The sequence below is a fragment of the Oncorhynchus mykiss genome, chromosome 3 (genome assembly GCF_013265735.2).
Source record: "Oncorhynchus mykiss isolate Arlee chromosome 3, USDA_OmykA_1.1, whole genome shotgun sequence".
Taxonomy (NCBI): domain Eukaryota; kingdom Metazoa; phylum Chordata; class Actinopteri; order Salmoniformes; family Salmonidae; genus Oncorhynchus; species Oncorhynchus mykiss.
The window spans coordinates 18,778,155-18,801,967 of record NC_048567.1 but is presented as its reverse complement, the minus strand read 5'-3'; the positions used below and the strand labels follow the sequence as shown (position 1 = coordinate 18,801,967).

At 43.4% G+C, this 23,813-nt stretch overlaps 2 protein-coding genes across 9 annotated transcripts in view; one reads left to right on the top strand and one right to left on the bottom strand.

Annotated features, from left to right (window-relative positions):
- Nucleotides 1-4,598: 4,598 nt before the first annotated feature.
- On the top strand, nucleotides 4,599-7,983 carry LOC110511312. Of its 3 annotated transcripts, none has more exons than XM_021592293.2 (4): nucleotides 4,599-4,716; nucleotides 5,680-5,949; nucleotides 6,511-6,660; nucleotides 6,925-7,983. In XM_021592293.2, exons 2-4 carry the CDS (start codon nucleotides 5,721-5,723, stop codon nucleotides 7,122-7,124), a joined length of 579 nt encoding a protein of 192 aa, XP_021447968.2. In that variant the 5' UTR covers nucleotides 4,599-4,716; nucleotides 5,680-5,720; the 3' UTR covers nucleotides 7,125-7,983. The 3 variants fall into 3 exon arrangements, with proteins under 3 accessions (XP_021447968.2, XP_021447965.2, XP_021447959.2); XM_021592290.2 differs by lacking the exon at nucleotides 4,599-4,716 and adding an exon at nucleotides 4,781-5,218 and having other exon boundaries at nucleotides 5,737-5,949; XM_021592284.2 differs by lacking the exon at nucleotides 4,599-4,716 and adding an exon at nucleotides 4,792-5,218.
- Nucleotides 7,984-8,248: 265 nt separating this feature from the next.
- LOC110511301 (protein spire homolog 1) overlaps nucleotides 8,249-23,813 on the bottom strand; it is a 72,809-nt gene continuing 57,244 nt past the window's right edge. For all 6 annotated transcript variants that reach the window (XM_036970942.1, XM_036970955.1, XM_036970948.1 and 3 more), the window contains 4 exons: nucleotides 12,160-12,297; nucleotides 11,846-11,944; nucleotides 11,411-11,721; nucleotides 8,249-11,213 (listed from right to left, as the gene is read on the bottom strand). In XM_036970942.1, the coding sequence (XP_036826837.1) occupies nucleotides 10,952-11,213; nucleotides 11,411-11,721; nucleotides 11,846-11,944; nucleotides 12,160-12,297 (810 nt within the window). In that variant the 3' untranslated portion in view covers nucleotides 8,249-10,951. The remainder of the gene's footprint in view (nucleotides 11,214-11,410; nucleotides 11,722-11,845; nucleotides 11,945-12,159; nucleotides 12,298-23,813) is intronic.

Here is a 23,813-nt window from a genome sequence, read left to right as displayed (position 1 = left end):
ACCAGGAAGTGGTAGGCTATTGGTGGAATGTCCTCTAGCCTGCCCCTGGCGGCTTGCATAGAATAAAAGCAAAAGCAAAAACCTACAAGCATCTTCCCTCACCTCAGGAGTTCGTCCTTTTTGACTACATAATGAATGTTATTGTTACAAATCCACATAAGCTTCTCTTGTGATATCTCCTGGTCGGGTAGAATATCACAGTAAATGTATTTTTACTTTTGATAATCGGGGTTTGCTCGTCAATAGCTCTCCGACGGAAGGTGCTAGGATGATGAGAGTGACAAATATAGAATTGGATGACGGTAGAGAGCAAAGTACACACTATGTTTTTACCGATAGTCAAACTCTTCCCTTCACAGAGCCGAGAAGGAGGCAATATACTGTTTCCTGGTGCTCGGATGGTTTGAGGACCATCGTAAAAGTGCAATACCGGTGATTGCATGTGAACAAAAATACATGTTTTTACATTCCAATTCAGGAGGGTTAGCCCTATATGAAGATTACACACACTGCATAGGGACTCCAGTCACTAAGGGGCCAAGCATTTTATTAGTTACCTCTAACTACTAAGGGCTTTTGACCCATTTACAAGGATACTTTTTAAAAGCCTCCTATCTAGGTGAAATGGAGATGTAAAACCACATCATGTGAAGTAACTGCCCACTCATCCATGCTACATTAATTAGTTCTGATTTTATAGGTATATTTCTTGTGATAGTTCTGACCTTCAATACCTTCCTATCCATACGAGCTACAGATCTACAGACAATGGTGATGAGTTCCTTCACCTCTCTTATCAAAGCTCTATCAAAGATATTTTATTAAAAAAAATGTAATTCCTCCCCTTTGATTCTCTAGAAATATTTTTCTTAGTACAGCTTTAGATGTTAATTCAATAGCTTCCTATCTACATAACATATACATTTAAAAACCACATGAGGTTATGTCTCTGACCACCCTCGTCCATAGTAGTATACACACATTAGAATTGCAATTTTGATTTACTGATATTACATAAATATATCATGTGATAGGTCTAATTTTCAATAGTTCACTGTCCATATGAGTTACAGACCAACATACAAGTGTGTTGGGTTCAATGGGTTCAATATGAAGGTGTACCTTTCATCAAATGTACACCTTCATATTTTATTCAAAATGGCTCACCTTTGATTTTCTAAAAATGTATCACCAATTACAGCTGTGGTTATCAATTCATGTACAGATCTAATTTGAGGCAAATCCAACATAACACATCAGTGAGTATGTTGCGTTGGATTTGCCTCAAACACAACGCTTTGTATTCAGGACATAAAGTTAATTTCTTTGCCACTTTTTGCAGTTTACTTTAGTGCCTTATTGCAAACATGATGCATGTTTTGGAATATTTGTATTCTGCACAGGCTTCCTTCTATTCACTCTTTAATTTAGGTTACTATCGGGGAGTAACTATAATATTGTTTATCCTTCCTCAGTTTTCTCCTATCGCAGCAATTAAACTCTGTAACTGTTTTAAAGTCACCGTTGGCCTCATAGTGAAATATCTGAGCAGTTTCCTTCCTCTCTGGCAAGTTAGGAAGGATGCCTGTTTATTTGTAGTGACTGGGTGTATTGATACACCATCCAAAGTGCAATTAATAACTTCACCTGCTCAAAGGGACATTCCATTTGTTTACCCATCTTCCAGTAGATATCCTTCTTTGCGATGTTAGCTCACCGACCTCTCTACTCCCTAGTAAACACATTAGAATTGCTATTTTTCATTGCACTGATTTTACATGAATATGTCCTGTGATACGTCTACTTCCAATATCTTCCTATCTATATGAGCTACAGGTCTACAGACAAGTGAGGTGGGTTCCGTGACCTCACTTATAAAAGGTACACTTTTATTTTTTTATTTCTCCCCTTTGATTTTCTACAAATATTTATCCTATTACAGCTCTGGTTATTAATTCACGTAGCTTTTCAATACCAGTCAAAAGTTTGGACATACCTCCGAATTCAAGGGTTTTTCTTTATTTTACTGTTTTCTACATTGTAGAATACTAGCGAAGACATCAAAACTATGACCACTATGTGGTCATCCTGTCTGGGTTGGCGCCCCCCCCCCCCCCCCCCCCCCTTAAGTTGTGCCGTGGCGGAGGTCTTTGTGGGCTATACTCAGCCTTGTCTCAGGATGGTATGTTGGTGGTTGAAGATATCCCTCTAGTGGTGTGGGGGCTGTGCTTTGGCAAAGTGGGTGGGGTTATATCCTTCCTGTTTGGCCCTGTCCGGGGGTGTCCTCGGAGTGGGCCACAGTGTCTCCTGACCCCTCCTGTCTCAGCCTCCAGTATTTATGCTGCAGTAGTTTATGTGTCGGGGGGCTAGGGTCAGTTTGTTATATCTGGAGTACTTCTCCTGTCCTATTCGGTGTCCTGTGTGAATCTAAGTGTGCGTTCTCTAATTCTCTCCTTCTCTCTTTCTCTCTCTCGGAGGACCTGAGCCCTAGGACCATGCCCCAGGACTACCTGACATGATGACTCCTTGCTGTCCCCAGTCCACCTGGCTGTGCTGCTGCTCCAGTTTCAACTGTTCTGCCTTATTATTATTCGACCATGCTGATCATTTATGAACATTTGAACATCTTGGCCATGTTCTGTTATAATCTCCACCCGGCACAGCCAGAAGAGGACTGGCCATCCCACATATGCTCTCTCTAATTCTCTCTTTCTTTCTCTCTCTCGGAGGACCTGAGCCCTAGGACCATGCCCCAGGAATACCTGACATGATGACTCCTTGCTGTCCCCAGTCCACCTGACTGTGCTGCTGCTCCAGTTTCAACTATTCTGCCTTATTATTATTCGACCATGCTGGTCATTTATGAACATTTGAACATCTTGACCATGTTTTGTTATAATCTCCACCCGGCACAGCCAGAAGAGGACTGGCCACCCCACATAGCCTGGTTCCTCTCTAGGTTTCTTCCTAGGTTTTGGCCTTTCTAGGGAGTTTTTCCTAGCCACCGTGCTTCTTCACCTGCATTGCTTGCTGTTTGGGGTTTTAGGCTGGGTTTCTGTACAGCACTTTGAGATATCAGCTGATGTACGAAGGGCTATATAAAATAAATTTGATTGATTGAATTTGATTGATGAAATAACACATATGGAATCATGTAGTAACCAAAAAAGTGTTAAACAAATCAACATATATTTTCTATTTGAGATTCTTCAGCCAATAAGTGCTCAGCATATGTGGGAATTCCTTCAAGACTGTTGGAAAAGCATTCCAGGTGAAGCTGGTTGAGAGAATGCCAAGAGTGTGCAAAGCTGTCATCAAGGCAAAGGGTGGCTACTTTGACGAATCTCACATATAAAATATATTTGGGTTTGTTTAACACTTTTTTGGTTACTACATGATTCCATATGTGTTATTTTATAATTTTGATGTCCACTATTCTACAATATAAAAATAAAGATTAACACTGGAATGAGTAGGTGTGTTCAAACCTTTGACGGTACTACATATCTAAAACCCTCCTCCCTAGTACACCAATGATATGTATTTTTATTTTATTTTATTTTATTTTATTTTACAAATATTAGAATTTTTCTTCCACTTTGACATTACATAGTATTTTGTGTATATCGTTGACAAAAAAATACAATTAAATCCATTTTAATCCCACTTTGTAACACAACAAAATGTGGAAAAAGTCAAGGTGAATATGCACTGTATATGTCATTTGGACTGGAAGCAATTGAAAATTAGATCTGTGCGCAAATTAATAAACACAGCTAAAATAAGATAAATATTTGTAGAAAATCAAAGGGGATGAATTTTGAAACAAGAAAATGTGTAACTTTGATAATAGAGGTCCAGGAACTCATCACACTTGTCTGTATATCTATAGCTCATATTGACAGTGAGCTATTGAAAAGGAGACTTATCACAGGAAATATTCGTATGAATATCAATGCAATATAAAATGGCAATTCTAATGGGTGTACTATGGACAAGGGAGATCAACAATATAAACTCAAGTGGTTTTAGATGTGTATGTAATTTGGACTGGAAGCTATTGAAAATTAGATCTGTACATTAATTAATAACCACAGCTGTAAAAAGTAATTCACTGTGATAATAGAGGTCAGGGAACACACTGTACTTGTCTGTAGATCTCTTTCACATGTGGAGCGGAAGCCTTTAAAAAGAATAATTATGAAATATTCATTTATAAATCAGGGAACTTTAAAATGGGAATTCTAATGTGTGCATCATGGATTAGAGGCAATAGTGACTTTGCCACAAGTGATTTTAGCTCTCTAGGTCATGCAAGTAGGCTACAGTAGGTTGCATATGAGTGAGAAAGATCATAGACCTATTTATGTTTTTTGAGCTCACATTGTTACATAAAATCCATTAAAAATAAACAAGATACAATTTTTGAATGTAATTATTGAGTAAACAGTTGGTTTAACAGTTGGTTTAACAGTTGGTTTAAGATCTTTCGATGATTTAATAATTTAAAACGTTTCTGTAAACACCAGGTACAGCTGATTGCACTTTTAAGATGGTCCCTCAGCAGTGATTGCATAATATTCGCCTATTGAAACCAACATAAAGTAACTTTTTTTCCAAATGAAAAGAATGGGGGGGAAACCTGTACATTGATCCTTATCCTCGTCTGATTCTAGATGTATCACCTGAATCATCCTAGGACCTTCTATCTATGAGGTATTGACCTCTGAATATCAAACCAATATACAAACTGAAACCAAATGTACTGTGGTGATAAACCTTCAGTGCTGCTCAAATGGCTTTTGCAATTATTGGTTTAAGCATAGGATACTCCAGCTATCCTATAAGATTCGAATAATTCAAATGCATTTATAACGTTAACAATACTTTATATCATGGCCATTTTGTTGCAATTCTTGTAATGTATTATTCTGTTCTTCTTGACAACACAAGCGCAGTTGGTGAATTTATTATGAGGGTTGAAGCGGATGGAAACTCCCAAAACAGTCTGCGCATGCCCTCACCATTAGGGACTTTTATTTATTTTAAGTTTTGCTACCGCAGCCTATAAAAATTACCGACAAACGATTGCAGCCCATTTCTCATTCTCAGTCGAAATGATACACACAAAGTTATGCACTGTTGTAATGTAGTCTATATCGTTCTGTCAAATTAACAATGATGTTACTATGTAACGAAAAACGCGAGATTTTACCTGGTAAGAAATCACTTTTTTCAAATTTTTCGTGGATTGACAATTAACAATTTTAGTTCTGTGTTAACCGAGATTACAATGGGTCTGATCTAAACAAAAAGTGATAGGCCTATGATATGTATGGAAGCAATTGATGAAAAACAAGAAAACTCTGTATTTAGGCCTACACTATAAACTATACAGTTAGGTGTTAATTAATGTTAAGATCTAAAATGTAATGGAATGTAGGACAGGCAGGCACGAGATGATGTTATGTTTACAGTTAGAAAGTGGTTTAGATGGGGAATAACCCGTGAGAATAACAGGGTCGGTGTGAAAGTGATATTTTTGCATTAGCCTACACTACACTTCTTTCATCTTTCCATCATATTTTATTTTGCATGAATTAAGCAAATGCCATATTATTATCATGTTATAACAACACTGAAATATTTCTGTTATTTTTTAATGCTCTCTCATCCAAGAAAGGAGCTTGCAACTTCATTTACACGCTCTTAGCAAATCTATGTCATGCTGTGCAGTGGAAAGGCTGTGCGTGTACTTGTTGAGCTCCAGGACCATCACAGAGTATGAGAGCCAGGTGATCTGGTCCCAGAGAACAGACATGGAGAAGGCTGCCAAACTGCTCCAGGTGGTGCTGAAGAAGGGTCACAACGCCTGTCTGCTCTTTTTCGACTCACTAGAAAAGTGTTGCCAGTGCCCCCCACAGTTCGAAAGAGTCACCGGCCTCCCAGGTGAGTCTCTTCAAAAGTGTACATTTTTTCATTTGATTAATTGCAAGTAAATTACTTTCGCCTACATGTCTATAGTTTTCATGTCGTTTTCATCAACATTTAAATATGGTTATGATTAGTCTTAGGCTTACGGTGATTTTGTGATTCTAAAGTAAATAAAGGTTAAATCAAATGAAAAATGAAAATAATGTTATGTGACATTTAGAGAGGTAGGCTAACTTGGCCTATATTGCAGCACGTTTTCTCTGTAGTATGTTATATGTTATGTATATGGTAAGCCACATTCTACCCCACTTTACCTTTTGGAAGCACTGGAAACCCAGCACCATTTGGTGTCCGATGCAGGTGAGGCCCAAGAATGTGCCATTCCTCCATTTTTTTTTAAAGATAAAGTGTAGGCTTAAATCTAAATGGTTTCTCCACGTGTCCAAAACTAAAGCTCATAGAGGTTTTTACAGTATGTCATCATCATGACGCAACGGGAATCACCGGGATACTGTTGTCAACAACAATTTCCCATTTTTCAACCTCTTCCCTTTTTTCTCACACCCCAAACAACAGAGAGGAGGAGGACCAACACTGCCCCAACTTACGTCATCAACATCAGCCATTCCAATTTGAGTAACTGCATCATTGGAGATGGCAACTTTCAAGGTGTGACAACGTGTATACGACAACCTCAGAGCATGGGTTCAGAGGATGCTAGGCATGGTAAGTTACAGTCAAATTCTCATCATTTCGTATATTTAAAATAGTGTGATACAAGATTCAAGCACATTCATAGATACAAGCGCATATGTACATATTTTTATTATAATAATTCACTTCTCTTTTTGACCTGCACCATTGGCACTCGGACCTTATTAAGCATTTTAATTTATCCTTCACTTTACCTTTCTTTACTGAGTTCAAAGAAGCCATTAGATTCATAACTTTCATGTACTGTACTGCATTCCATTGATGACTCTATTACAGAGACAATGGGAGGCAACATCACCAGTGATCACCAGAGAGCAGTACAGGCCTGTCCAGATCCAGAGCTCCAGAGGAGTGTCCAGGTCTATGGGTCCCAACTACAGTATGTCATCATCGGGGACAACAACAACCTGCAGGCTGAATACATACCGGAAGAGGAAGAAGGGGAAGAAGAAGAACTCATTAATAAAAGTAACTGATTGGATTTGTGTAGTGCTTTTCCAGATGCTCAATGTGGTTTACATTGTATTGGGGAAACTCCCCTCATACACCACCAACTAGTTTCAATTTAAATCATTTAGCAGACTCTTTTATCCAGAGTGACTTACAGGAGCAATTAGTGTTAGGTGCCTTTCGGTTACTGGCCCAGCGCTCTTAACTGCTAGGCTACCTGCCTCTGGAGCCAAATGTTACATGTTCAAATCAGGTGATAGAAAGTTGTTTTTGAGATTTTTGTTTTAAGCCTATCCCAAACCTTAACCCTTAACCTAACCATTTAGAGTTAATGCCTCACCTTAAGATCTCGGAGTTAAAGCCTAAATTAACTTTAACCTAAAAAATGTGGAGTTAATGCCTAAACTTTAATGTCTAAGCTAGTTGTTGTGTGGCACTGCATCAGTATCCGACAGAGCCATACATATATGGCTCTTCTATCCTAGATGCCATCTCCTGCTGTTGTGCCCTTGAGCAAGTGACTGCACCACGGGCGACCGTGGCTCTCAATCCCCATAAGTGATATGGGGACAAAATGTATGGCCATTGGTTAAATTGTAATGTTCCTTGCTGTGTCGATGAACTTGATTTCTGGGGAATGTATATGTATTGTAAATTGCTGTGTATTGTTTGGATAGTATAACTTAACCCTACATAATCAAAGAATGAACCATATTTTTGGTCCGTGGACTTATGGAGTAAGTATTGAATCTTACAGTACATACATTACGTTCTGTGAACCCAATGTATAATGACCGCACTGACCACCGCTATTGATAAAGTGCATTTCATTTGTTTTAAGTATTTAATGCTGTAACAAATAAAAAGGTGCTGTTTTACTTTGAATGTATTCGTAATTTCTTCATTTGAATGCATGTGTTGGGGCATACTGCATATCTTTACTGAAAATGATGCTGTACGTATTCACTGTGTATTGTAAGTTATCAACATTTGTTGAAATAGGTTATTTCTTTAGAAAAAAAAAGTTTATTTTAAGGTACAGAAATTGTTATTGTTTTATCTGTCAATGAACAATATTTTTTTGCTTCTCAATATATTTTTTTGCTTGAAAAGCTGGCATGTCACCTAATGAAATATCCATACAACATTATAAAGGTATTGCATTACATTTTTATTATTCTTTGTCATCATTTCTTGAGCTCTCCTGGAGGGAGTTACATCTGGAAGGTTTGAACAGATTAAAGATACAAGCTACACAGTAGTACATGCATGTTGCTGTCACATATGGGCCTTTCTTTTATGTAGCACACAGTAGATCACCTCTACTTACTGTAGTCCATATTCTGTCCTGCAATGACTTGTTTTGTGAGAAACAATCTCTAAGCTAGTTAATAGTAGCCTGGATCCTACCTGAATAGTTCTGTTTAACTTTACCAAACAGAGCAATTTAGTTTGGATCTAGGCTAAGTTAATAGCCTCAAGTCTAAATGATTTTAGTCGTGATGTAAGTTGTCAAGGAAACACAGACCTGCTCTATGGACGGACATCACTATAAATAATATTTACATACAGTATGCTGAGTCACTGTGGATTCAATCTGTCACAACAATAATATGTTAATGATGAGAGAAGAAGGCAGAAATATAAGGAACAAGACTGGATTTGTAATAGTCACTTTAATATACATACATCCTGATTCCTGGCTCCCGAAATATGCTTCTGCTTCGAGTTTAGAGACAAACTGTATGGTTAAGACACACCACAGTCACACACAACTGATATACAAATTCATGAAGGCATCATTTTGAGGCTTTGAGTTGAACAGTAGAGTAGCGTGTAATACCATGCTTTGCTGCCTATACAATAAAACAGAGGGTGGTTTTAAGCATGTTAAATCATACCATAACTATTGTAAAGCAAAGAAAGACCATTTGAGATCATTTCATGTATTGTTGTACTGTTATTGAATATGGGTGTTTATCTGCACAATATGAAATATTCCATTCAAAACCAAAAAAAACCAATGTACAACTTACATCAATAAGTAAAATCAACATAACAGTAGGTATAGATTTCTTTCACAAAATATGAATATATTTCTGGGGGCGCATGCTTGTTACTGTAACAGACTAGATTATTTTTGGGGGCACAGGCTATATAAAGTCTTGACAAAAAGGGATTCCTACTGTTTGTGTCTGATTTTGTTATGATTATCTAGCACAATTACTGTACCTGCTCAATGATATCACGCGTGTTCAACTACCAGTGACAAATACTGTGTTAATATTGTTCCTTCATCATGTCATAGTGTTAGTATCATAGAAATAGAATGAATTGAACAGGGTTGGAAGCTCTAACCCTGGAAATTTGACTGGTAAACTCATCTGTACACTCACAATGGCTCCATGGTATTGCAATGAAATAATGTCCATGGTTATTTGGAATGTTCTATCAACTGATGCTGGATTGCCATGGTAATGAAGACTGTTCATTCAAATGATGCTAACTGATGTGGCTCATGCAATGCAACATATTTAGTCATGTCAGTTGAGTTGAATCAACAAAACATCACAGCACAGAATGAAGGGTACACATCCTGCTTTTACTTCCTGGCATGGGTCTAAATTGAAGATGCCAAAGGTTAAGACAACGGGATTCTAATATCCCATAATAATATGTAACAATGGTAATTGGCAACATACTAACCATTCTATTTCTATGGTTAGTATATTCAGTAGTCTGACGTCTTTTGCAGAAGCATGCTCTAATCGGGGGCTGCGATGGCTATCTATAGCAAGGTCAATGAATATTTACACCAGAGAAAAATACTTATTTGGGTTTTATATTATGGTTTAGACAGAAGGGAATCCTTTTGGCACTAAAGCTGACACCTGACAGTCCTGTAGACCCTACGCCTAAGGAGAGGTTTGGGCTACCTTCATGGGTATGATCCAACTTTGAGCAAAGTGACACGCTGTTTGTTTACCTGTTTTCTTTATGGTAAAAATGATGCTTCATCAAGACCGCTCAGAACCCAGAGAACATCAATGAGCATAACTCATTATTGTACCGTCAGCTAAAAAGAACCTGAACATGTCAAGAAGAGTAAAAAGGGGAGACAACTTTTCATCACAAACCACCTGACTCTAAGCCGAATCATATGTACACATGTATACCATACCGTAGAAAATGATAACTTGTTAAAAAAAACATCTACAGTTCCATATATTTTTAAGTCATCATCCAATCGTTTGTTGCTTTTGTCTCATATTGTCTCCACTTTAAGGTGTTCACAGCTCTCAGTATGGGACTTGTGTTGTTAGCATCACACCTACTCTCTTACAATAGAATACCACAGCCTGAGGAATTCAAACATGGAGCGTTATTTTGCCTTGTGCTCATTGATTTTTCTGTGGGCGAGTAGCTCCTACCACAGTATAGGGGGTGATTAAGGCCATACCGCTTTGAATCTTTACACTACCTCATCCTTTACATTTGATCATTCAGTGTCCTTAACCACCTCTCTATGGCAGAACATTACGGGAACATTTACATTACTGAACAAAATATTGTATCAAATGGACTAGTATCCTTTTGTCTGAAAGTACTGGTACTCTATGCAACGATCAGAGGACATGGCAACAAGCACTGACTACACAGTCCACATTCCTCCAAGGAAAAGTAAAGGTCCACAGCCCGCTCTGACAGCATCGACAGACAGACTAAACTAGACACATCTACTGGTATAGGTCATCCAGATCAAAACCCAGTCAATCAGAGTTCTGTATTGTGCCATAAGTTCTGGGAGCAGCTAGAAGACAGTGGAGAAGGTAGACAAGGACGAGGGGAGAGTCTAGACCTCGTTGATTGTTCTTTCCGAGGGTCGGTAATCAGCTCCCTTCGGAGACGACATGTAGAAGGACTGGGTCTTGCGTTTTAAGCGTGCCCGCTTGGTGGCCAGGGAGAGGCTGTGCTTGCTGGAGGAGATGATGTCGTGGATGAACTTCTTGCAGTCCACGCACACTTCCATGGTGCTCCAGTCCTCCGTCAGCTCCGCTGGGAGCTCCACCTCATCACGGGACTGGGACTTCTCCAGACTACTGTGTTTAGACAACCTGAGAGAAGGAGGGAGGAGAGGTTAACACTAAGTTGTGTAACAGAGGTTCCGTCCCTGTCCCTCACTGGGCTCAGTCGGCTACAGTTGCTCTTAAAATAGAACATAACTTCAATTGAGAATAAGTCTTGTAAATCTAAGACAGGGGCACATTTAAAAAAGAGTTATGATCTTGAGAAGAGGTAGAGTGGTGTCTACTTGGACATGGTCTTCTGAAGGCTGAGGCGGTGGTGGCTGGTAGAGGGTTTCTCAGGCTTGAGGGCTGCTGCTGCTCTGCTTGGTCCTGCTGCTGCCGCTGCTCTGCTTGGTCCTGTTGCTGCTGCTGAGGCTGCTGCTTTAACTGTTGCTTTTCCTTTTCCTGCTGAAATTGCTGCTGCTGTTGGGGTGGCTGATGGACCTGCTATACTGGCAGCTTTCCCCAGGGCTGCTACCCGGTCCCTGGGTAGAGTGGTGGTAGAGCCCAGGGAATATATGGGCAGGTTGGCATAGGGCTTGGAGGGCAGCCTCATCTAACAGAGAGACAGACATAGAGCAGAGTATGAACACACTCATAAAGACACTGGAGGTACAGTATAGGACTGTCAATATTATGGGCTGACTTTCTATCAGTATGGGAGAATAGATATGACATACTTTTTGACAGCACTGTGAACACACAGGCCTTTTGCAGAACTGGCAGGTGTAGGACCAGGTGAACAAGGAAAACCTTTTGGATCGGCAACAGAAGCAAAGCTGTAACAAATAATTAATTCAGATAAGGTTTAAGTTTAAAAGTTTAAGACAAAAGCAATCAAATCATTCAAAAAAACAGTGTGTGATCAAATCCAGTGAGCACAAAGATTTTGAAAGGAACGTGTATGATGATTTTTCCCAACAATAGGTACTGTGATGTTTAGTCCGAGAGACTTGTACTTCAGCTGGGTGAAAATGAACAGCGGTAAACTGACCTTTCCCTTCTTCATAGCGTTGTACACATCCTTGTACTGTTGGAACTTCTCCAGGTCTGCTTTGACCAGCACCTGTCTGATGTGCATTACCTCTTCCACCGTCAGGGACAAGCACTCTACCGGGAAACAGAACTCCTCCTGAAAACACACACACACACACACACACACACACACACACACACACACACACACACACACACACACACACACACACACACACACACACACACACACACACACACACACACACACACACACAGAGTACCAGCCGGGTTACTATGACAACCACACTAACTGCCCTTGTTACCATTCAGTCCACACACACCAGCACCTCTCGGTGCACTCTGTCCGAGTTCAGACTAGTTTGGGCAAAAAAAGTCTCTTGGCAAGACGAGGGGACAAACAAAGCACAAAGGGCAAGGTACGAGTAAACAACTTGAGTGAAGACAAATAATGTCAATATTCCTGAAAATTCCAGAAATCAAATCAAATTAATCAAATCCAAAACCAGCAGTAAAAAATAAAATATCATTATATACAGGGGGTGCCAGTACAGAGTCAATGCATAGAGTTAATTAAAGTGACTATGAATAGATGACAACAGAGAGTGGCAGTGGTGTGGGTAGCCATTTGACTAGATTTAACTAGATATTCAGGAGTCTTATGGCTTGGTGGTAGAAGCTGTTTAGAAGCCTCTTGGACTCAGACTTGGCGCTCCGGTACCGCTTGCCGTGTGGTAGCAGAGAGAACAGTCTATGACTAGGGTGGCAGGAGTCTTTTACAATTCTTAAGGCCTTCCTCTGACACCGCCTGGTATAGAGGTCCTGGATGGCAGGAAGCTTGGCCCCAGTGATGTACTGGGCCATTCGCAGTACCCTCTGGCATGGGTCCTCAGATACTCAAATGGTTCTACAGCTGCAACATCGAGAGCATGGCTGAGCAGTTGCCATACCAGGCAGTGATGCAACCAGTCAGTATGCTCTCGATGGTGCAGCTGTAGAACCATTTGAGGATCTGAGGACCCATGCCAAATCTTTTCAGTCTCCTGAGGGGGAATAGGTTTTGTTGTGCCCGCTTAACGACTGTCATGGTGTGCTTGGACCATGTTAGTTTGTTGGTGATGTGGACACCAAGGAACTTGAAGCTCTCAACCTGCTCCACTGCAGCCCTGTTGATGAGAATGGGGGCGTGCATGGTCCTCTTTTTCCTGTAGTCCACATTGAGGGAGAGGTTGTTGTCCTGGCAACACACGGCCAGGTCTCTGACCTCCTCCCTATAGGCTGTCTCGTCGTTGTTGGTGATCAGGCCTACCACTGTTGTGTCATCAGCAAATTTAATGATGGTGTTGGAGTCGTGCCTGGCCGTGCTGTCATGAGTGAACAGGGAGTACAGGAGGGGGCTGAGCACGCACCCCTAAGGGGCCCCTGTGTTGAGGATCAGCGTGGCAAATGTGTTGTTACCTACCCTTACCACCTGGGTGTGGCCAGTCAGGAAGTCCAGGATCCAGTTGCAGATGGAGGTGTTTAGTCCAAGTGTCCTTAGCTTATTGATGAGCTTTGAGGGCACTATGGTGTTGAACGCTGAGCTGTAGTCAATGAATAGCATTCTCACATAGGTGTTCCTTTTGACCAGGTGGGAAAGGGCAGTGTGGAGTGCAATAGAGACTGCATCATCTGTGGATCTGTTGCGGTGGTATTCAAATTGGAGTGGGTCTAGGGTTTCTGGGATGATGGTGTTGATGTGAGCCATGACCAGCCTTTCAAAGCACTTCATGGCTACAGACGTGAGTGCTACGGGTCAGTAGTCATTTGGGCAGATTACCTTAGTGTTTTTAGATTACCTTAGTGTTTTTGGGCACAGGCACTATGGTGGTCTGCTTAAAACATGTTGGTATTACAGACTCGGACAGGGAGAGGTTGAAAATGTCAGTGAAGACACTTGCTAGTTGGTTGGTGCAAGCTCGCAGTACACGTCCTGGTAATCCGTCTGGCCTTGTGAATGTTGAACCGTCTAAAGGTCTTACTCACATCGGCTGCAGAGAGCGTGATCACACCGACTTCCGGTACAGCTGGTGCTCTCATGCATATTTCAGTATTATTTGCCTCAAAGCGAGCATAGAAGAAGTTTAGCTCGTCCGGTAGGCTTGTGTCACCGGGCAGCTCTCGGCTGTGCTTCGCTTTGTAGTCTGTAATCGTTTGCAGGCCCTGCCACATCCGACGAGCATCAGAGCCGGTGTAGTACAACTCGATCTTAGTCCTGTATTGACGCTTTGCCTGTTTGATGGTTCGTCAGAGGGCATAGCGGGATTTCTTATAAAACTTTCCGGGTTAAAGTCCCGCTCCATGAAAGCGGCAGCTCTAGCCTTTAGCTCAGTGCGGATGCTGCCTGTAATCCATGGCTTCGGGTTGGGGTATGTACGTACGGTCACTGTGGGGAAGACCTCATCGATGCACTTGACAGATGTGGTGTACTCCTCAATGCTATTGGAGGAATCCTGGGAACCTATTCCAGTCCTGTAGCTTAGCAAAACAGTCCTGTAGCTTAGCATCTGCTTCATCTGACCACTTTTGTATTGATTTAGTCACTGGTGCTTCCTGCTTTAATTTTTGGTTGTAAGCAGGAATCAGAAGGATGGAATAATGGTCAGATTGCCAAATGGAGGGTGAAGGAGAGCTTTGTATGCATCTCTGCGTGTGGAGTATAGGTGGTCCAGAGTTATTTTCCCTCTGGTTGCACATTTAACATGCTGAAAGGAATTTGGTCATTTCTTTACGCCGCCTCTGGGTGAGCGTTTTCTTGTTTGCTTATGGCGGAATACAGCGCATTCAATGCTATCATAGTTCCAGCCTCTGACTGTGGTGGTATGTAAACAGCTACAAATAATATAGATGAAAACGCTCTCTGTAGGTAATGTGGTCTGCAGCTTATTATGAGAAACTCTGTTCAAATATTTTTTATTGAACACACACAAGAATGGTGTATAGGTATAAAAGACAAGTATACAATTCTTATCTAAACATCAAAGAGCAGACAGGAACAACAAGACCCAGAGTTCTGGGTACAAAACAAATAATACAAAACACGACATACAGAACAAGGACACGTAGAAAGAAAGAGGGTAGATGTCACCCCCCCCCCCCCCCTTGCTTTTGGGGAGTTGGATAATCCGTTTAGGGAATCAGACACTCCCAGGATTATCAGAAGCGGGTCTGGGTCTATTGAAGTCTCCAGAACTTCAGAGAGGATCCTAAAAACTCCACACCAATAACCATACAAGCTATAGCATAGGGCAAAGTAGTGGAGTAGTGTACCCTGCGTAGCCTGACATTTGTCACACATAGGGGATGTATCAGGGAATATCCTATGCAGTTTAGTTTTGGAATAGTGTAATACCTTGAATTGTATGAGACGATGTCTGGAGTTAATGGAGCATGTGTGGATATACTCCAAGCTATCTTCCCAGTCTGCCACAGAAATGTAAGTCCCTACTTCTTCCTCCCATTTTGCCTTAATGGCATCTGTAGAAGGTATGCTAACAGATTGATAAGCATCATATAGACGAGATATCAGTTTGTCTGAGGTGGGGCATATTTTTATGCATCCGTCAAACATGGAAGGTTTAGCATTCCCAAATGTTGGGAGGTGTTTTCTAACATAGTCTCTAATTTGCAGGTATCTGAAAACGTTACTTCTGGGAAGATTATAAGTTTCCCCCCAGCAACTCAAAGGAAGCAAAGGTCCCTTCTATATATAAATCCTGTACTGTACTTATCCCTAACTCTCCCCATCACTCAAAGGTGTTATCAAGCTAAGAGGGGGCAAAGGAGGGATTCCTGGCAATAGGGAACATGAATGACATTGGTCTAAGCTTAAAGTGGACTTTAATTTGCTTCCAGATTCGGACTGTGCTACAGTATATATAATAGGATTGTTACGATAAAGTGACATCTCCAGATTGACAGGAGACAGATTCACAGCACCAATAGAGAAGGGGTGACACTCCTCCCGCTCCATACTAAACCAGCTGGATGACAGAATCACAGCGCCAATAGAAAAGGGGTGACAATCCTCACGCTCCATACTAAGCCAGCTGGATGACGGAAGTGCGTCATCCAGCAGAAACGCAACAGTGCGGAGGTTAGCGGCCCAGTAATAAAATATAACATTTGGAAGAGACAATCCTCCTTCCTTCCATCTTGGATTTACAGAGGTGTTTTTTTTACCTATCCTGTGTGTTTTATAATCACAGATGAATGGATAATTGAGTCCAGTTGTTTACGAACGGATTTATGTATAAATACTGGGATGTTCTGGTATAGATAGAGCAGTTATGGGAGGAAGACCATTTTAATGGCATTAATTCTTTTGAGCAGAGAAATTGGGAGAGTTCTCCAAAATTGTATGTTTGCCTTGAGTTTTTGCATCAGAGAGGGGAAATTCTCTTTAAATAGTGAGGAGTATTGTTTGGTAACTACAATTCCTAGGTAAGTTATCTTCAGAAAAATGTACCTAACTGGAAGATGTTCTAGCCAAGAGGTGTTTTGCAACCGTATGGGCATTAATTCGCTCTTGTTCCAATTTATTCTGTATCCCGAGAACAAATGAATCACATCAAGAATGGCTGGAATACTATCTTGGGTATCTGTTACATAGAGGAGGATGTCATCTGCGTATAGGTAAATCTTATTTAGAGTATCTTTAGTATTATTGCCGTGTATTCCTGCATGAGATCTGATCGCCTGAGCGAGAGGTTCAATAATTAGGGCGAAGAGCATAGGCGACAGCGCACAATCCTGCTTTGTCCCTCTGTAAAGGTTAAATCGGGGAGACAATGATTGGTTAGTGAGTATTCTCGCACAGGGGTTCCTATATAAAAGCTGGATCCGAATTTATGAACCCATCTCCAATATTACATTTCTGTAGGACCTTGAATAGATGGGACCACTCAACTTGGTCAAAGGTCTTTTCAGCGTCAAGAGATATAACGGCAAGGTCCACGTTGAGTAACCTCTGAGAATACATAATATTGAAGAGGCGCCTGAGATTGAAGAATGAGTTTCTGTTAGGGATAAAGCCGGTCTGGTCCGAATGGACCAATTTGCCAATTAAAGTGCTAAGCCTGTTAGCCAGAGTTTTTGCTAAAATCTTTTGGTCTGTATTAAGCAGAGATATTGGCCTGTATGACCCTACCTCTTCCGGATCTTTACCCTTCTTATGAATAACTGTAATGAACGCCTCATCCAAAGTAGGTGGGAGAGCTCCATCCTCATTGGCCTGAACCAACATTTTGTGCAGGTAGGGAGAGAGCATGTCGCTGAATGTTTTATAGAACTCACCAGGGTATCCATCTGGGCCCGGGGTCTTGCCACTCTTTAGAGATATAATTATTTCTCAAATTTCTTCAAGAGATATTTCCTTATTCAGGAAGTTAGAATCTTCCTGGTACAGGGCAGGAAGATTACAGTCCTCCAAAAAGTTTTGCATAATTAAGGGGTTAGGATCCGCTTTAGATGTATATAGAGTCTCATAAAACTGACAGAATCTGTCATTGATGTCTTTGGGGGAAGAGAGTAATTCCCGAGATGCAGATTTAACTTTGTGAATCATTCGGCCATTCACATTTTTTCGAAGTTGTCTGGCGAGTGATTTGTGTGGTTTGTCACCAAACTCAAAATATTTTTGCTTGGCATATAGAAAAGATTTAGCAATTTTAGCTGAGAGAATCTTATTATATACAACTTTTAAAGAGGTAATCTTTTAATGTTTCTCCATAGATGGATGGCTAGCATTCTCCCTATCCAGTAGGTGAATTTGTCCCTCCAGTTCTACCAATTTTCCTCTGTTTTGCCTACTCCTGGCAGCCTGGTTCTGTGAGGAGCTGAGGATTCAACCTCACAATAAACTTTGTGAACATAAGAGTAAAAGGAGTATTCCCTACCCGTAGGGTTCAAGATCCTCCATATATCAAATAAGTTAGAATTTTTTATGTAGAATTCGCTTGAATAATTATGAAAAACTCTACCTCAGGCGAGCAATAGCTTGAAACTTCCTTAGATATCGTGCACCAGCTGTTGTTTACAAAAATACATAGACTGCCGCCCCTTGTCTTACCAGATGCTGCTGTTCTATCCTGCCGGTACATAGTATAACCAGCCAGATGTATGTTGATATTGTCGTTGTTCAGACACGACTCCGTGAAGCATAAGATGTTACAGTTTTTAATGTCCTGTTGGTACTTTAATCTTCCCAATAACTCGTCCATTTTATTGTCCAAAGATTGCATGTTTGCTTGCAGAATTGAGGGGAGTGGGGGTTTATTTAATTGTCTCCGATTTCTCAGAAGGCAGCCCGCCCTCCGGCCTCTCTTTCTCCGCCTCCTCTTCACGCAGATCACTGGGGTCAGGGCCTGTCCTGAGGGAGCCATATATCCTCCGCCTCGGGCTCGTCAGAGTTGTGAAAGAAGAAAAAGTATTCTGCTAGTCCATGGTGAGTAATTGCAGTCCTGATGTCTAGAAGTTATTTTCGGTCATAAGAGATGGTAGCGGCAACATTATGTACAAAAAGAGTCAAAAAACAAGTTACAAACAACGTAGATAAACAAACCAAAAAATACAATCAGTTGGGGGCACGTAAAACGTCTGCCTTCTGCTCCGGCGACATCTTTTTTTAATTATTTTTTTTATTTTACCCCCCTTTTTCTCCCCAATTTCGTGGTATCCAATTGTTAGTAATTACTATATTGTCTCATCTCTACAACTCCCGTACGGGCCTGTGATAGACGAAGGTCGAAAGCCATGCGTCCTCCAAAACACAACCCAACCAAGCCGCACTGCTTCTTAACACAGCGAGCCTCCAACCCGGAAGCCAGCCACACCAATGTGTCGGAGAAGACACCGTGCACCTGGCTACCTTGGTTAGCGTGCACTGCGCCCGGCCCGCCACAGGAGTCGCTGGTGCGCGATGAGACAGGGATATCCCTACCGGCCAAACCCTCCGTAACCCGGGCGACGCTAGACCAATTGTGCGTCGCCCCACGGACCTCCCGGTCGTGGCCGGCTGCGACAGAGCCTGGGCGCAAACGCAGAGTCTCTGGTGGCACAGCTAGCGCTGCGATGCCGTGCCCTAGACCAATGCGCCACCCGGGAGGCCCTCTACGGCGCCATCTTAAATCCTCTACTTAGTTCTGATTCACTTAAAGGTCTTGACAACCTAAAAATAGACAAGGCCCCTCTGCTCTGTAGCTGGGGTTGCGGTTGGTTTTCTGCTTCTTTCTGCCTGTTTCTGACTTCAATAAATAAGCCTGCAGTGAGACCACGGAGATGCTACAGTTGAAGTCGGAAGTTTACATACACTTAGGTTGGAGTCATTAAAACTTGTTTTACAACCACTCCACAAATTTCTTGTTAACAAACTACAGTTTTAGCAAGTCGGTTAGGACATCTACTTCGTACATGACACAAGTAATTTTTCCAACAATTGTTTACTGAAATTCACTGTATCACAATTCCAGTGGATCAGACGTTTACATACACTAAGTTGAAAGAAAATGATGTCATGGCTTTAGAAGCTTCTGATAGGCTAATTGACATAATTTGAGTCAATTGGAGGTGTACCTGTGGATGTATTTCAAGGCCTACCTTCAAACTCAGTACCTCTTTGCTTGACATCATGGGAAAATCAAAAGAAATCAGCCAAATCATATCAAATCAAATTTATTTATATAGCCCTTCGTACATCAGCTGAAATCTCAAAGTGCTGTACAGAAACCCAGCCTAAAACCCCAAACAGCAAGCAATGCAGGTGTAGAAGCACGACCTCAGAGACCTCAGAAAAAAATTGTAGACCTCCACAAGTCTGGTTCATCCTTGGGAACAAAAGAAAAGGACCTTGTGAAGATGCTGGTGGAAACAGGTACAAAATGATCTATATCCACAGTAAAACGAACCCTATATCGACATGACCTGAAAGGCCGCTAAGCAAGGAAGAAGCAACTGCTCAAAAAACGCAATAAAAAATCTAGAATACGGTTTGCAACTGCACATGGGGACAAAGATCATACTTTTTGGAGAAATGTCCTCTGGTCTGAAGAAACTAAAATAGAACTGTTTGGCCATAATGACCATCATTATGTTTGGAAGAAAAGGGGGGAGGCTTGCAAGCCGAAGAACATCATCCCAACCGTGAAGCACGGGGGAGGCAGCATCATGTTGCGGGGGTGCTTTGCTGCAGGAGGGACTGCATCATGAGGGAGGGAAGGGAAATTATGTGGATATATTGAAGCAACATCTCAAAACATCTGTCAGGAAGTTCAAGCTTGGTCGCAAATGGGTCTTCCAAATGGACAATGACCCCAATGACTTCCAAAGTTGTGGAAAATGGCTTAAGGACAACAAAGTCAAGGTATTGGAGTGGCAAAGCCCTGACCTCAATCCTATAGAACATTTGTGGGCAGAACTGAAAAAGTGTGTGCGAGCAAGGAGGCCCACAAACCTGACTCAGTTACACCAGCTCTGTCAGGAGGAATGTGTCACGTATTAACAAGGTAGGTGGAATCAAGCGCAGAGAGCAGGTGCAGTGAGTCGATAGTTTATTCTCCGGAACAAACACTGAAAACCCGAAAACAGGGTGAAATAATCCAACACAGGATTAAGATATATCGGAGCAAATAACACAATACGTATTCACTAAAATACATGAAACCAAAACAATCCCGCACGAAACAAGGGCGGGACAACCTACTATAAATAAGGACGTCAATAAACTAAAATACACACAGGTGAAACTAATAAGACAAAACCAACAGACAAACGAAAAAGGGATCGATGGTGGCTAGTAGGACGGTGACGACGACCGCCGAGCACCGCCCGAACAGGCAGGAGAGCCAACTTCGGCGGAAGTCGTGACAGTACCCCCCCCCTGACGCGCGGCCCCCGCAGCGCGCCGCCACCGTCCTCGAGGACGACCCGGAGGACGAGGTGCTGGGCGATCCGGGTGGAGGCGGTGGAAATCACTCAGGAGAGAAGGGTCCAAAATGTCCCTCACCGGAACCCAGCATCTCTCCTCCGGACCGTACCCCTCCCAGTCCACGAGGTACTGTAGGCCCCCCACCCGGCGTCTCGAATCCAGAATGCCCCGAACTGTGTACGCCGGGGACCCCTCGATGTCCAGGGGGGGCGGAGGGACCTCAGGCACCTCACCTTCTTGCAGGGGACCAGCCACCACCGGCCTGAGGAGAGACACATGAAACGAGGGGTTAATACGGTAATACCTAGGAAGTTGTAACCTGTAACACACCTCGTTTATTCTCCTCAGGACTTTAAACGGCCCCACACACTGCGGCCCCAGCTTCCGACAGGGCAGGCGGAGGGGCAGGTTCCGGGTCGAGAGCCAGACCCTGTCCCCCGGTGCAAACACGGGGGCCTCACTGCGGTGTTGGTCAGCGCTCCTCTTCTGCCGTTCGCCCGCTACCCGTAGTGAGTCCTGAACGGCTTTCCATGTGTCCTTGGAGCGCTGTACCCATTCCTCCACCGCAGGAGCCTCGGTCTGGCTCTGATGCCATGGAGCCAGGACCGGCTGGTAACCTAACACACACTCAAAAGGAGACAAGTTAGTTGAGGAGTGGCGTAGGGAGTTCTGAGCTAGTTCAGCCCAGGGAACATACCTTGCCCACTCACCAGGCCGGTCCCGGCAATAGGACCGCAGAAACCTGCCCACCTCTTGATTTACGCGCTCCACCTGCCCATTACTCTCGGGGTGAAAACCTGAGGTTAAGCTGACCGAGACCCCCAGTCTCTCCATAAACGCCCTCCATACTCTGGACGTGAATTGGGGACCCCGATCAGAAACGATGTCCTCAGGCACCCCATAGTGCCGGAAGACATGGGTAAACAAGGCCTCAGCAGTCTGCAGGGCCGTAGGGAGACCGGGCAACGGGATGAGACGACAGGACTTAGAAAACCGATCCACAACGACCAGGATTGTAGTACTTCCCTGGGACGGGGGAAGGTCGGTAAGAAAGTCCACCGATAAGTGTGTCCACGGCCGTTGTGGAACGGGGAGGGGTTGTAATTTCCCTCTAGGCAAGTGCCGAGGAGCCTTGCTCTGAGCACACACGGAGCAGGAGGAGACATAAAATCTCACGTCTTTAGCTAGCGTGGGCCACCAGTATCTCCCTCTCAGACTCCGCACTGTCCTCTCGATGCCAGGATGACCCGAGGAGGGGAGAGTATGAGCCCACCGAATCAGCTTGTCCCGGACCCCCCTCGGTACGTACTGGGTTCCTACTGGACAGTTGGGAGGGGCCGGCTCTGACCGTGAGGCCCCCTCTATCTCTGCGTCCACCTCCCATACCACCGGTGCCACGAGACATGACGGTGAAATGATGGGAGTTGGCTCAACGGGCCGCTCCTCGGTATCATAGAGGCGGGACAGCGCGTCGGCCTTGGTGTTTTGGGAGCCGGGCCGGTATGAGAGGGTAAACCGGAATCTGGTAAAAAACATGGCCCATCTAGCCTGACGTGGATTCATTCTCTTCGCTGCCCGGATATACTCGAGATTACGATGGTCAGTCCAGATGAGAAAGGGGTGTTTAGCCCCCTCAAGCCAATGTCTCCACACCTTCAGAGCCTTGACTACAGCTAACAACTCCCGGTCCCCCACATCATAGTTTCGCTCCGCTGGGCTGAGCTTGCTCGAAAAGAAAGCACAAGGGCGAAGTTTGGGTGGCACGCCCGAGCGTTGGGACAGCACGGCTCCGACCCCAGCCTCGGACGCATCCACCTCCACTATGAACGCTAAAGAGGGGTCCGGATGCGCCAACACGGGTGCATTGGTGAACAGCTCCTTCAAACGAGTGAATGCTCTGCCCGCCTCTGCTGACCAGCGCAAGCGCACCGGTCCTCCCTTCAGCAGCGAGGTGATGGGAGCAGCTACCTGACCAAAACCCCGGATAAACCTCCGGTAGTAATTGGCAAACCCTAAAAACCGCTGCACCTCTTTCACCGTGGTCGGAGTCGGCCAATTACGCACGGCTGTAACGCGGTCATCCTCCATCACCACCCCAGAGGTGGAAATACGATATCCCAGGAAGGAAACGGACTGTTTGAAAAACTCACATTTCTCCGCCTTGCAATACAGATCATGCTCCAGCAGTCGCCCAAGTACCTTACGCACCAGAGACACATGCGCCGCGCGTGTGGCAGAATAGATCAAGATGTCATCGATGTACACTACCACTCCCTGCCCGAGCAGGTCTCGGAGAATCTCGTCTACGAAGGATTGGAAAACGGCTGGAGCATTCTTCAACCCGTATGGCATGACGCGGTACTCATAATGACCAGATGTAGTACTGAATGCAGTTTTCCACTCATCCCCTCCCCGGATACGCACCAGATTATACGCGCTCCTCAGGTCCAGTTTTGTGAAGAAGCGCGCCCCGTGAAATGATTCCACCGCCGTGGCGATGAGAGGTAGTGGGTAACTAAACCCCACTGTGATGGAATTTAGACCTCTATAATCAATGCACGGACGCAGACCTCCATCCTTCTTCTTCACAAAAAAGAAGCTCGAGGAGACGGGTGATGCGGAGGGCCGAATGTACCCCTGTCTCAGTGATTCAGTAACGTATGTTTCCATCGCTACCGTCTCCTCCTGGG

Excerpts from the sequence above, each read along its gene's own strand:
- LOC110511312 (XM_021592284.2), top strand. The coding sequence starts at position 5,179 with ATGATGTTACTATGTAACGAAAAACGCGAGATTTTACCTG. Across the intron at positions 5,950-6,510 it reads AAGAGTCACCGGCCTCCCAG|AGAGGAGGAGGACCAACACT; the intron begins GTGAGTCTCTTC and ends CCCAAACAACAG. Across the intron at positions 6,661-6,924 it reads TTCAGAGGATGCTAGGCATG|AGACAATGGGAGGCAACATC; the intron begins GTAAGTTACAGT and ends ACTCTATTACAG.